At 39.7% G+C, this 14,862-nt stretch overlaps 1 protein-coding gene across 1 annotated transcript in view; it reads left to right on the top strand.

The window, feature by feature from the left end:
* dcc (DCC netrin 1 receptor) overlaps positions 1-14,862 on the top strand; it is a 329,297-nt gene that overhangs the window by 307,426 nt on the left and 7,009 nt on the right. The window contains exon 28 of the mRNA XM_063465291.1: positions 7,495-7,643. Within this exon, the coding sequence (XP_063321361.1) occupies positions 7,495-7,643 (149 nt within the window). The remainder of the gene's footprint in view (positions 1-7,494; positions 7,644-14,862) is intronic.

Genomic DNA, 14,862 nt, shown 5'->3' with positions numbered 1-14,862 from the left:
GGCTCTGTTTACATGCCCAGGTGGCCTCAGATTAACATTGATTTTTGGCTCCTGGAAATCTTTCGCTGAGAAATCGCGAGCCTGAAGCGACAACTCCGAGAGACCTGCCGCTCGCCCCGTGACCCCGCCCACCCTCACTTTAGCCCCCTCCCTACAACAGAGCCTCAAAGCTAGGCAGCACTACCTCTATTCCCCACCCCCCTCCAGGGAGAAAAAACATACCAGTGAGCGATGGCTTTTGATGTTCATTGTTGGTCTTGTTTGTGTGTTTATCCAGGTCTGAATGACTCCCTGGGTGAAAATAATGAGATGTTTTCATGGTATAATTGGATTGTTTGGGTGAGACAGAAAAAGAGAGAGGGGAAGAGAGAGCATGTGATGGAGCATGTGTGAGATTATGTAGTTTTCTTTAGATCAGGGGTGTCAAACAATGCAGCCCAGGGGCCAGAACCTGTGCACCAATGGGCTAACTGGAGGGGTTCGTAAAACATGAAGTAATTGCTTGCTTTTTATTTTAGTAAAACTGACTATTATTGCCAGTATGTTGATGCCAGCATTAGCCTACTAACCAATGATTGACATCACAGTCGCTTTTATGTACAGTTTGTGCTCAACTCAAGGATTAAAGATGAAGGACTTTAGAAAGCAGGACTTCTGATAGCAGTATATCTTGAGCAAGAGGTCCAAGGAGACTGGCTGGCCACCACTGGTCAGAAGAGAAAAATTTGTGTTTCCTGATCTATTGGCAGGTGGTTGGTGGCACTTGATAGGTTAAATTCATTGCAAAGAGGTGTACAGTATTGTGTATTGTTTAAGTCACTGAAAGATTGTTCACAGTTCACATGGAAGACACCAACATTTCTTTAAGCAATCAGCAACTACTCGCCAAATGGGAGCAAAAAGAAAACTGAGGCCATTCAGCTGTAAAAGTTTTGCATCAAGAGGTGCGACTTTTAGTTTGTAGAGCAATGATCTCCATTTCCTGTTTGGGTCACATTTTTTTAAGATTAATTGCCACTCTGAGAGTTGTTGGCAAATGTTTGTAAGTAGGTGGGAGTTTTCCATGGAAACTATGGGTGAATGCAGCTATCTGCTAGCAATCAAAGCAATGACAAGGAGGTTTTTGGTGCAGCACCCAGTTACAGCCAACAACACTGAGCCCAGCCTCTTGGCCACTGGTCATGGAATACACATTTTTACCTGCCAACCAGAGGTTGCTACAGTGTTGCTGACAGGTCTCTTGGTCTGCATGATGTTCAGCGTTGTAAATCCAACCTCCTTCAGGCTTCTTTCTTGAAATATCCATGTTGCATCTTTCAAAACAATGTGATTGAATCATAAGTGAATGCTGTCAGCAGCTTCTATTTTCGACCTTCAGCTGAAGCAGACCACAGAAACCTCCACCGCTCTGCTCACTTATTTTATATCACTTTATAAATTGAGACCTTCTTCTCTTTTTAAATCGAGTCTCCAAAGCCCATCTGCAGACTAAAGTGTGATGGTGGGCAGTTATTCACCTAAATTGGCCTGAATGTGCGGTTTAATGCTGGAAGCTGTAATGGGATTGTCTGACTCAGTGTCTGATACTGAGAAAAGACATTACAGCCACAGCTGGAGGCAGACACAGAGCCAGCTGTGATGGATGTTTTTAAGGGCACACCTTCATCTCGCCTCAGAGGAACAGCGTTATTACCAATGAAAAGCTCTGGTGCTTTAAAATGGTTATCTGTAACAATTGAATGGTCGTGTTAGGGCGGAGAAAGAAACGTGTTTTATTTTTTTTATATTCTCAAATCATCCATTTGACGACTCGTTTTCTAGGGATTGGAATGATTGCTACCCTTCACTATACAAACGGCATGGTAGTTTATTCTAAGGGTGATGCTACAGAAAATATCAGGGGTTGGTAAAGTCATTATGGTTGAATGTATAGCAAAAATATATTGGTGCAGTCAAGAAAAAACTAAGAACAGGATCTGAAACGGTGAAACACTGACCCACACTGACAAATAATTCATGCTGTATAATTATCATTTCATCATCATGCAGATAAAAGACAGGTCAAAGCTGTGATCTCGTATTCTTATGACCTTTTACTGGCCATATCATGTTAGAGATGAAAGATGAAGGTGTTTTGAAAGACTGTACCTGCAGGCATGCAGAAATTGTGATGGGGGTTTAGAAGAGGATGGAGGAGGGAAGAGTTGGTCTTCAATCTGCGGTTTGATCAGACATGGTGAGGTGATCAGGATGTGCTCTGAGGCCTTAAAACATCAAAGGCTTCATACTCACTTTGTAATATTCAAATTAGAAAGTTTAAGGTACTTCAAGTCTCATTTTACAGAAGCCAGTTTTTACCAAAAAGACAGGAAAATAGGATTAACAAAACCTGATTAAGGGGCATGAAAAAATGTAAATGAGATGTTTTGCTCACAAAAAATCATATTGAATCTTTTTATGAGGTATTAACTTATCAATAAAGTTGACTAAAACAATATTATAGGGTAGCAGGCTGTTATCAATATTATGAGATTTTGTCATCATGTAGAGATACTAAGAGAAGTTGATGTGAAGTAAAAAATTATTACTAAATTAGGAGAATAATAACACTAACTTCTGACGTATATTGATACCGTATCAGTATCGTAATGTTATAAATCGCCCTGCGATAGACTGGTGACTTGTCAAAGGTGCACTTGGTGTTTCGTCTTAGGCTCGTCTGGGATAGGCTCATATGAAAATGGATGGATATTACACAAAAGGAGAAGCACAGTTTATACAAAATCCAAATTAGAAAAAAAGTTACATAAAACAAACAAAGGAGCTCAAAAAATACAAAGTAGAACACAATTTTAAAAAGGAACAAATGTATGAGGTAGGACAGATTTTCCATCTCTTTTTCTGCGGCTGCAGAGCTGAATACAGCCTGTACAGTAAGTGGTGCTGAGGGTGGTCGGGGTTTCCATGATGGATAACATTTGACTTCCTCTACATGACAGCCACAGTCATTTGGATGACCTTTGCATCAGCTGATGGAGGAATCCAAATAATGTATTGATTCAAACTGAATTCAGACTGAACCACATCCATCTGCACTTATTTATTTTCGGCATACTGCCAGAAATAAGTGCAGACTGAAATAGCCATCTGCCTTAGATAACCAGGTCCCTGACTGAATTATAGCCAGCTCTGAATATAAACTGCTTTCTGTTTCAGAGTTTCTCTCCAAATCTTGAATAGAAACTCAAAAAACTATGATGGCAAGTCAAGATTGTAATATACTAATATAATAACATAAAAGATAAAATTAAGATAATAAAACAATATAAATAAATTCTAGATAAAGTACCAAAAGTCCACATTTTAAATTTGAATATAACTTTGAGTTGTTATACTTTACAGTTTTGTAGTATTCCCATTTTTTGTTTTCCCACTAATAATAATAATAATGATAGTAATAATAATAGTGTTACTGTTAATTTTTTTTCTTCTACACTTTCTGTTTTTTTTGTTTCTTTTCATCGTAGAAACTGACCTCCATATAATTCCAGTAGAAGAAAACTATTCTAAGCCTTGGATCACAAAAATCATTGGTCAGGTAGCTGGAGACACGCATGGGTCAAACCAGACAGAAAACGGGAAAAAGGTAAACAAGCAGACAAAGAAACATAAAACTTTTCTATGAAACGGATGAGACGTCGTCTGACTCCCTCCAGAGATGCGATATCTTCTCAAAGACAAGTTTTTTTTGTTCTCCGGATCAATAACCCCGCCCCTTCCATCTTCATCTCCTATCGCTGTAAATCTTTCCATCTGTGCTTTCGACCCAAAAGCAGACACAGACACCTCTGATGTGACCCCCGGCGGGCATTTCACACCTCCACTCCTGCTTGTCTGGTAAATATATCCACCTCTCTCTGAGCAGACGAGCCATGGGTCCCCCCACCTCCGCCCCCCATCCCTCTCTGACAAACCCCCTGAGGGTGAGCTAGGCACCGTGAAACTCTCTTTTATGGCTTTCTCCACTGTGGATGTGTAACCTTTGCTTCAGCTTTATACTGCGGCAGCTCATTGTGTTTTTCCACATTTTTTTTTCTTTTTTTTTTTTTCTGGAGCTCAGTTCAGTTTGGATTCGGTCTGACAGCAGCGTGCTGAGAAGTCATACAAACACGTTTGGTCGTGCTTCAGTTGGAAATGAAGCTGGCAGCAATTTCTGCACCAGACGTAGAGACATTCAGAGCCACACAAGGTCAGTATTACTGTGAAAGCCGGACTGAAAAATACAGACTCAAAGCCACTCTGGTGCCCCTCCAAGGTCAGTACACTCCACAAGTCTAGATGAAAAATGCTAAGCGTATTTATATTTTTAGTTCCCTTCTTCCAGCTCTGGTGGGTGAAAAATGCAAAGATACAGGTGGTCAGGTTCAAATTGTATACGCAACCCAGTGTAAATGACATCTGACTGTTGTAGCCACACTTCTAAAAGACATTTTAAAAAATGACAAAACAAGCTCATATTCAAAGGAAAAATAAGCAAATTGAAGGATCGGTGGTGTAGCGATCTCTGCTTACACTTATTACAGTATAACTGTGCTAGCAGTATAAATCAGCTTCACTCATTTGCAAAAATTGTAGAAACCCAGATAATTGGTTAACTCCTCCATTAATTAAACACAGTTAGATAAGAGAGCCAGGCCAGCACTGAGACTGGCAAACTCATTTGCATTGGAGAGAAGATGAGATCTCTACAAATATCAGCTAGATTTGTCATTTCATAAAGTACATTTAAAAAAATCTAATGAGAAGTCACTAAAATGTCATCATTGCTGAACCAAACAAGCGCATATGTACGTATTTAGTATACTTTCATGTATCACACTATGAACACAGTGTACATCCTGGAAAGCAAACACATGTGGACCTAACCCTGGCTGCTGTTGGTGCAGTTATGGCACTGGCTGTTTTCTGTATTGAACTATTTGAATATCTTATAGAAAAGGAAAAACAGAAGTTGTGGGTGTCTCAAATGGATTTATCAATGTAAATGCATTTCCTTCCAAAGGTCTTATGGTTTATTGAAACCATAAAAGTACCATTAAAAAGCACTGTGACAGCTCTGGTTTCTTTCATTTTTTACTTTAGCCACAAGTAAAGCCCAGCAGTATTTGGTGGCTACTGACCTACCATGTTGAAGGTTTTTGTTGACAGTGTTGCACATTTTGACACCAATTTTGTTTCTTTCAATCAACAGCCAGCATGACTGCAGTGTTTCTCTAATCCCAAAAGAGTTATACTTCCAAAGTCAGTTTTGCTTTTATAATGTGATAAAAAGGAATTTGCTGCCTTCTTTACAAATAGTGTATATTCTTTGTTGAGCGTCTGGACAGTTGGTGTTGTACTTCTGTTGTTCGTACAATTACATGTTTTCCCATTTTGTGCTTTAATAAATTCCTGAGTACACAGTATAACGTGAAGTTTTCTACACCGTTAATGTTTAAAGTAGTTTAAAACTTGGCAGTCTCCGGTGTAATCCACTCCTATCGAAGATGTTCCAGGTGTTTTGTTTCTCAGGGAGCAGAATAGATGTATCGATCAAGTGAAGTGAAGTAGTGCAGGGCAGCGAATGGAGGAGGGGGCTGTGGGTGGAAGAAGCCTCAGGACGTCTTCAGATATGAGGAGGCTATTCAGGGACTCAGAGATGAGGAAAAAAATGTCTTTTGTCTCCAGTTTTTTTCTTTTCATCACCTTCGCTTTGTAGTGCGTATGGGGGGATCTTTCAATTTCCTGTTTGTATTGTGGAGACAGCAGTTACATGTATTTATTGATATATTTTGTCTTTTATTAATTAGTTTTTCTTCTGCTTGAATGCCAGTTTTATTTTGTTCCTATTTCTTTCCTTGTTAGTTGACTTTGTGATCCATTCCAAGTATTTATATGTTTGCATTTCATTTTTATTGACTAAGAGCGATGGAGGCCAAATGGACTATATGAATTGGAAAGTGTTAGATGAGTGGGTGGATGGATTTTCATGCAGATGAGTGAATGGCTCAGACTCTAAATCTGTTTGCAGTCTGATGGCTCACTTAGTTACATGTGAATTTGTCATTTAGAGCAATCAATAGGAGCTCTGTGTTATCAGGTCAAACTACAGACTACATGGAGGTCAGTATTAAATAGCAATTTTCAGGAGACAAGCCGTTCTGCAAAACAAGGGCTGGCCTGATTATCTATTAATAACATTTCACTTTGTGGAACAGCTCAATAGTAACTGCAGGCCACAGAGCCTCAGGCAACCAGATTTGTAGCCAAAAAAGGAAAAAGAGCATTAGAACCTTTAATTGCTTTGACTAATACATTTGAAGTCTGTAGTACCCCCTGGTGGCCTGCCCAGTTAGCAGTTCTAGGTACTACCAGAGGATAAGTACCCACGTGGGATATCCCCAGGAAGTCAATAACTTCCGAGCCATTTTTCCGTTTGCATAAATGCCTCTAATATTTTTAGGCAGCTGTAGCTTAGGAGGAAGAAGGGGAAGGCCAGTAATTGGAAGGTTGGTAGTCCCCATGTTGAAGTGTCCTTGGGTAAGATATTGAACCCGAATGTGCCTTCACTGCATCCATCAGTGTGGGATCATTTTATTCTGTGTGAGCACTCATACTACACACACATAATAAAGTGCTATGGATGTGTGTGTGAATAGATGAGTGTGGTTTGTAGATAAAAGTGCATTGAGTGTCCAACAAGAAAAAGTACCATGCAAGTACTCATCCATTTTAGAGGAATGATGCAATACCTGGCCAGCAGTCGGTAATACAAAGGTAACTCTTGTGGTCCTTTCTTTTTTACTTGTCGTCTTGTTTCAATCTTTGTTTTTGTCTGCAGTTATTTGTTTTGCTTCTTTGTGGTGGATTCCTAGTAGCAAGTCGAAGGGAAATACTACCAAAGATTTTTTATGTTTCACTCAGTGTTTCCCATCAACACTGTTGAAATGGGTTTCTTCTGAAAACAAACCAGATGACAATTCCACAGGCAAGTTAAAGCATATTTCTGTCAACAAGGTCAGCGTGCACATCCATCTCTGTTTGCAAGAACCAGCAGTTGTCACCCATCCGGCCCGGATTATACTTTTCCTGATATTGTTTTTTCCAAACAGATGGATTTTCCCTCTATATCTTGATAAAAACCTTCCCCCATCCTCATCGCTGACATCACCCAGATTTGGTGGAAAAAAACTCAAAATGAGAATATAAAACAGGCCGTATACAGTGACATTCTAGCACTCATTAGCTGATGTGCTTTCAGTATGTCCTCGACAAGCACAGCATTCATTAGGTTCAGTTCAGTCATCCTAGTTGTTGTTGGAACATCATAACTTAAAAAAGTGGACACTACATGAAAAATGTTTTCAAATTTGTCAGCAAGTAAAAGTTGAAAAAAAGAAACCCAAATCCCAGGAGCAAACACTTCTTGAAAAAAAACTTCATCTGTGTCTCCAGGTGCGAGCCTCCCGAAGCCCCAGGTGAAGACGGCCTCTCTGGGTCAGGCCGGTAAGGCTCGCTCTCCCCTGCTGCCTGTCTCAGTGCCCACGGCGCCGGACTTACCAGAAGAGGGAGGAACAAAACCCGCGGAGGATTCAGCTGCCAACGTAAGTCTGCATTGTGAGCATGTTGTAGTGGGCGTTGCTGATTGATGTTTTGCACTACACCAACATCACAGAGGCGAGTGTCCTTGTTACACATTGTTTCTGTGAGCCTTTAGTCATAGAAACAATGAATGTCTTTGTCTTTATGTTAAATTCAGTTGCAGCATTGATTTAAAACTGTTTAGACAGCTGTGTGTTCTGTGTGTTGTTATAGAAACCATGAATCACAAATAGTTACTCCAGCAATTGGTTGTATCAACTGGTCTTCTGCTGCTCAGAACTGTTTGAGGTCATCTACTGAAAAATCCTCTTAGAGGTTTCTTTGAATTACTGATTTTGGTCCTTACTGTTCCTAAATATCTTTTGGATAGAGGAACCTTTGAGAAAAGATGGATACACAACCCCCTCATGAAAAAAGAGGCCTAGGAGTGGCTAAAAGTTAATGTAAACTGCTAAAATATTGTGCTAAAAATACTCACAAACCTACACTTTAGAAGAATACATTTAAAATATTATAAGTTATATTTTGCGCTTCAAATCTTTTTTTCCAAGGTGTATCCTTATATTTAACAATATTATACTGCAAAGCTCATATTTTTTACAGAACAGTATTGTTATTTTACTGTTGTTGTAGATTAGAGGAAGTTCACTGTAAAGTAATAGTTAAAAGCTATCAAACCTAGCAACCTGGAATTTTACACCAACTTTTTAACAGTGTAATGCCAGATTCAGGTGCCAGTTTCTCCTATACTACTTCAAGTAATATTTTATTGTTTCTGTGGTACTAATTTGTTTGAAATTGACTGAAGTAACTTCTTTGAAAGATTAAATATTACAAGCCAGTTATTTTAAATGAGCTGTAGTTTCAGTATAGTAATGTGGTATATAGTAGCGGCAGCTGCAGTAAAAGTAGTACGGATTTGATATTTGGCATCTAGGCTCCATGAGGAAATACATACCTCAGCAGGGAGTGAGCAGAGAATCGGGAGTGATGATAATAACTTCCCCCCCTAGGGGAATGTTGACTCAGAGCCTACAGGTGGATGTTTGCAGAGGTGGTTTTTGAAATGCTACGTGCACAGCATCAGCAGTGAGTGGCAGCAAAGCTCTCAGATGAGCTGAGTGAGCAGAGCGCCGACCGCTTCGGTGCTTCAGCATGTGAAGTAGGTGTGACTGATATGTACTGATATGCACTTTGCACATCATGTCCTACCTATATTTTACACTCCACCCCTCCGCTCATAATCGCTACATATTTCTTATTTTCTCATTTGTATTCTGTATCTGTCAGTAGTTGGCATAAATCCCTTTTGTGTGTATCTATTTTATTATTTCTGTGCCACTGTTTTTTGCCCTATGGCACAACAACAAATTCCTCGTTTGTTTACAATAAAAGTGATTCTGATTCTGATGTTTCATTGCGGAGAAAAGCACATTTATGGCAACAAGTACAACGTGTCATCAATATTATCATTACAGAGACTGTAAATTGCAATAGAGCTGATTTCTTCACATAGTTTAGGAAAGAAACTGAATTCAGGGTACGTCGATGAGGAGATGCTGTTGTATTTTATAGTAAGAAACTGTTTATGGAGATTTCGCTAGAACTCCTAAAATGACAGTAAAACTGCAGTGAAATAGCTTCATAGCAAGTTAATAGTCTACACAGTACAGCAGCGTCATTTTTATCAGTTTGTAACCACAAAAATTTAGCGTAATTTCTTGCTTTTGTGGAGATCTTCAATCTTCTCAGAGTGCATCAATAGCCAATATAATGTGCCGTTAAAATGAACAGTAAGACTTGTTGTAACATATAGAAAATCCTACACATAAAGATTAAATAAACTAAGCACATATGTAAACTTGCACTATTTCTCCTATAGAACAGCAGCTGTATGGCGTAGACGTAACAAAAATGTGCTTGCTGAGGTTGTCTGTTGCCTATCTTCTGGTCCACACCGACATCATAGCGTCTTTTTCAAATAACGGGAGGTTTGTGCAGGGTTATTGTGTCCTGAGTGTGTTTCTTAACTATTGCAGATAGGAAGTGTCAGTAATGTTCACAGAGCGACAAATAATTATGTAAAGTTCACATAGTAAAACGGTGACAGAATCCCTTAAAATTAATCAGTGAAATGTGATGAGTAAGTAATAGTTAGCACAATTAGCACTGAAAAAAAGGACACGCCTTCAATGTAACAACAATAAAAGTTTGAGTCAGATGATCACATTTAATTTAATTGATTTCATTTAAAGTGTTTCTGTTATCTTAACCTTAACTGCTATATTCATGTAATTAATTATGTATTCATCCAAGCATTGTATTTCCTCTTGATACGGCACAATAACACTTAATTAAAATGCACTGATGAAAGATACACATTCAATAATAAATTAATTCCTAAAATAGGAAATTATAGAGTACGACAAATGAATGATAATTTGTGGTAAAGCACAACTTGTGTAGTTGTGCTTTGCTTTATTAGACATAAAAAATGTGGTTGCTGGCGTTCTCTGTTGCCTTCAGATCTGATATTGGTCCACACCGACATGATAGCGTCACCACATCTGATCTGGTGACTCCTGAGAGCATTTGACTTCAGTTAACTCATGGTCATGTTCAAGAAAGCAGTTATTTGGGTTTTTTTTTAACTTTATGGCATGCTCCATTATTCTGCTGAAAAGAGGTCTTAAAGGCATGGATATGGTCAGCAAGAATACTCAAGCAGCGTTCCAAGAAAATATCCCCCACACAATTGCACAACCAGCAGCAACCTGAAAACAAAAAGCAAGCTACAGGATGGTATGTAACAAACAACAAACATGTTTTTGAGATAATTCTAATCCAATAGACTCCACAAAAACAAATACAGTTGAATAGAAGTAGTTATGAGCAATAGAGTCACCCATTCTGCAGTTATGAAGGAGGCAACTATCAACAGAAACCAAAGCTGTGAATCTTTAAAGTTTCATGGTTTACCATGGAAGTCTGTGGAGTGGTCTATAGTGGAACTGCAGTTCTTAGCATTTCTGCACTGGCTTTTTTTAGGCCTGAAACTCGCAGCTTGATTCAAAAGTCAGTTAATGTCCTCCATCAAGTATGTGTTTAATATGGGAATGCCATCCATACTGGAAGGTGCAAACAAGCTTATTCTAATTAACTTCTGATTTGACTACTCAATGATTAGATGATCTGATTTGATGAGTCAATTATGAAGGAAACTCACCTCAAAAACTGTAAAAATGAGCTTTGTTTATTGTTCATCATTTTTAAAATAAAGGGGGGGTCTTGCAAACCTTCAGATAACCAGAAACGGGTTGTAAAAACAAGGCACACAGAAAGAAAAATAGAACGGAAGGTTGACGGAGGTTGGAATAAACAGACATTCTCACACAGGTGGAGATTTGTCACTACACCTGTTTCCTTCCCTCCAGCGTGTCGGTGGCCTTTCAGCTGTGGAATAAAACAGTGTTCATTAGTGAGTGAAACTGGTGAGTGGGGGGAAAAGAAATGGAAGGGGAAAGAAGGAGAGCAGGGGAAAAGGAAAGAGAGCGCCTCAGTGAGAAATGGGTGTAATAACAGAAAATAGAGGAGAAAATAGAAGAATATAAAAGCAAGCAGGGGTTTATGGTGAGGTTGAAGTGGTAAAGGAAGAAAGAGGGTGAAGGAAGTTAGATGGAGGATATATTAGGAAAGTGAAAGAAGGGGCAAAGAAAGGCTTAAAGGGCATGAAATGAAAAAGACAATGGTGGAGGCATTCGAATGAGGAAAGGATAATTGTCAGAGAAAGAGGGAGTAATAAGAGATAAAGGGGTGACAGGGAGGAAGAGAAATGAAAATTGAGTAAACAGAACAGCAAGGAGAAGGTGGACTTGGAAGAGAAAAGGGGGCTGAAGGAGGGCACAAAGGAGGAAAAGGAGAAAGAAGATGACTAAAAATCACAGTACAGGATGAGAAAGGAGAGGTAGATGAAGGAGAAGTTATAGAGGGAGACTCGGGAGTAAGCAGGGTGACAGATGGGGAGGCTGATGGAGAGGAGAAGAGTGAAGGAAGGAAGGGAAGAGGAGAAACAGAAAGATAAATGACAAGAGATGATGTGGAGAGACATTGGACGTCGGGACTTGTTAAATATTCATATGTGACTCAAAGACAATAGGACAGGAATGGGGAGGGGGGGTTTCCACGGCAACAGGAAAAGAGGAGAGAGGCCAGAGGAGGAGGAAAAGAGGAGAAGAGAGGAGAGAGAGGTGAGGGAGGTAAAATGAAGGAAAGATTAGAAGACCAGGAGAAAAGAGGACAATATGTGGAAGAGAGGGGGACAGGGGAAAGAGATGGTTACCACGACAACAAGGGGAGAGGGATGCTGTAATAAGGGAGGGGAGAAGCAGGACAGAGAAAAGGAGAGAAGAAGTTGGGAGGTTATAGAGGAAAGGAAATAAAGACTGGATGATAAAGATGAGAGCAAATCAGCAGAGAAGCTGATAAGGACGAGTGGAGAAAATGAATTGGAAGTATGGGAGGGAGGGAGGGTGGGATAGAGAGAGGGAGGGAGAGGTCTTAAAGGTCACCAGGTCTGTCCCTTCATCTGCTGCTCTATCTCTGTAATTGATCTAGTCTTTTCCCATCAGCCCCCTGGCCTATCCATCAAACACACACACACACACACACACACACACAGCTAGTTAATAGACTGTGACACAGGGTGAGTGACTAATGTCAGTACAGCACAATGGTGCTTTTATTATATTGTTATACCTGCAAACTATCATAGAAAGAAGGGGAGCAGAATAAATTTGGACTTCTATAATGTTTTTGGCCTCAAGCACATTTTTTCTATTGAAAACACAACTCCTAGAAAAATAAGCCTGCATCATTCTTTAAATCAGCTATACATAATTTGGTTTTAAGGTATTTTCAGCAGTGTGTTGTTTCTTCTACAGTGACATAGATGTATGGCTGTATGGCTCTGTTCTAGCAACTCTCCAGCCTTCCATGTGTGTATATTTAAATCCTGAGGCAGGCAGAGCAGCACCAAGCGGGCACCAATGAAAAGAGACATTGTATTAAATCAGAAACAGCAAGAAGGGGAAAAGTGGCTTGTACAAAAAGCAACAATGGTAGCCAGAAGCAGCTTAAATAGTGTTTGTGATTTACCAATTAAAATCAGCTGAGCCATCAGCCATGAGACTGACCTTCTGGATTGCCAGAACTATTGCCAGGCTTTTTGTATATACCCAAAATGTGTAAGATACTAACAAGATAATTACTATATCTGGAAAAATATGAAAATTGAATCTCGACTGATGCTATACTGCTTCACATTCCTGAGAACTGGATCTAAAACAAATATTCTGTTCTGCTTTTTATTTCTTCATTCTGATATCTGATTCTGATATTGTCTTTTCAAAAGTATTAACAACTTTGCTGTCATAATTTGGGTTATATTATTATTTCCTTAGAGGCAAAGATCACTGCAAATCTGTACCAAGCTTTGATGATGATGATGATGAAGATGATGAAGATGCCCTGTTACAGGATGACAACGCTTCTATGCATAAAACACCTGGGCTTACTGAATCATTTGATGCAGGTGCTGTGACCTTCATTATCACTGGATTGCAATCCAAATGAAACACCTATAGGATATTTTAAATCAGCTTGTTAGAGTACCAGGACTAGGAGAATCAAGGCATATTTAAGCTTTTCTAGTGCCAGAACTGATTTTGACCTACCTGAAAAAACCCCGTTCACAGCAGTGCTTCTCTGCTGGGTGCCTGTCAGTGCAAGAGAAACCACAGAAAAAACTAAAGGCTAAAAATTCCAGCATACCCCAGGATATTAGGATGAAAACACCTTACTAAGACACTTCATGTTGGTATTTCCTCTAATTTGTCTCCAGGAACTAAATGGAATTCAGTGAAATGTTTGTTGAAGTGACAGGAACAGGACTCTGTGTACCTTTGTATGAGTGTCTGTGCTGGCCTCAGTGTGATCTGGACAGCAGGCCGCAGATGGTCCATGGACATCAAAATGAACCAAGTGGCCTCTAACCTCAACCACCGAAGACATCCTCAGACTCTTTATTCTTTGAGTTTTATTCACTCTGAGTGTAGAGTTCGGAATTTTAGACTTTCTGAAAGTCGGAAACGGTAACTGAACATATACGTTACTATCATCTCACTGAAGTGACATCTTATCCCCACTTCTTCCTGTTTGAGCATCTCTGCTTCTATTCATATGATAAAAATGATAGAAAGAAGTAGACAAATCAAGATCTACAGAAAGTAGCACTTTCCCAGGCTACCACGTGGCCTTAAATATTCCCAACACTTGATTTTTACCTTCTAACACCTGCCTAGCATGTTATTGTGGACTTTTTATCCATGAAATGCAAATGATTTGCAAATGCTATAAACCCATATTTTATTCAAAATAGGGGACAGAAACGATATCCAGTGTTTAAACAGAGAAAAGAGAAATATTAGCTCATGTAATTTCAGTATCTCTGGTAACATGTCATCTTGACCCTATGCCTACAGGGCGAACCATTTCTCACTCACTATCGATAACTCCACAGTTTTCCCTTCTTCTCAGGTTAAGAGCCTTGGTGTCACATTAGACAGTTCACTTTCCTACAAGTCTCACATCAATAATCTCACCCGTTCTGCCTATTTCCATCTACGCAACATTAACAGATTACGTCCTTCTCTTTCCACCCAGTCTACGTCCATTCTTGTCCACAGTCTTTTTACCTCCCGTATTGACTACTGCAATTCTCTTTTGCATGGTCTCCCCCAAAAATCCCTCCATAAGCTTCAACTGGTTCAGAACTCTGTGGCTCGCATTATCACCAGAACCCCGTCCTACCAGCACATCACCCCTGTTCTTCAGGAACTTCACTGGCTCCCAGTGAAATTGCAGATAATATACAAACTTCTTCCGCTCACCTTCAAGGCCATTCATAACCTCGCACCTCCTTACCCTTCTGACCTGTTAAGCACTACCTTTCCTGCCCGCTCACTTCGATCTTCTTCTGTCCAGCTTGTTGTGCCTTATTTTGGCCTCACCACCATGGGAAGCAGAGCTTTTAGCTGCTCTGCTCCCAGGCTGTGGAACTCTACCCCCAGATATAAGACACATTGGTTCTCTCCTCCAGTTTAAATCTCAACTCAAAACCCATCTGTTCAAATCTGCATATTCACTGTGAACCCACTGTTTGTT

This window comes from Pelmatolapia mariae, linkage group LG20, assembly GCF_036321145.2.
Source record: "Pelmatolapia mariae isolate MD_Pm_ZW linkage group LG20, Pm_UMD_F_2, whole genome shotgun sequence".
Lineage (NCBI taxonomy): Eukaryota > Metazoa > Chordata > Actinopteri > Cichliformes > Cichlidae > Pelmatolapia > Pelmatolapia mariae.
This window is presented reverse-complemented; position numbering and strand designations above follow the sequence as displayed.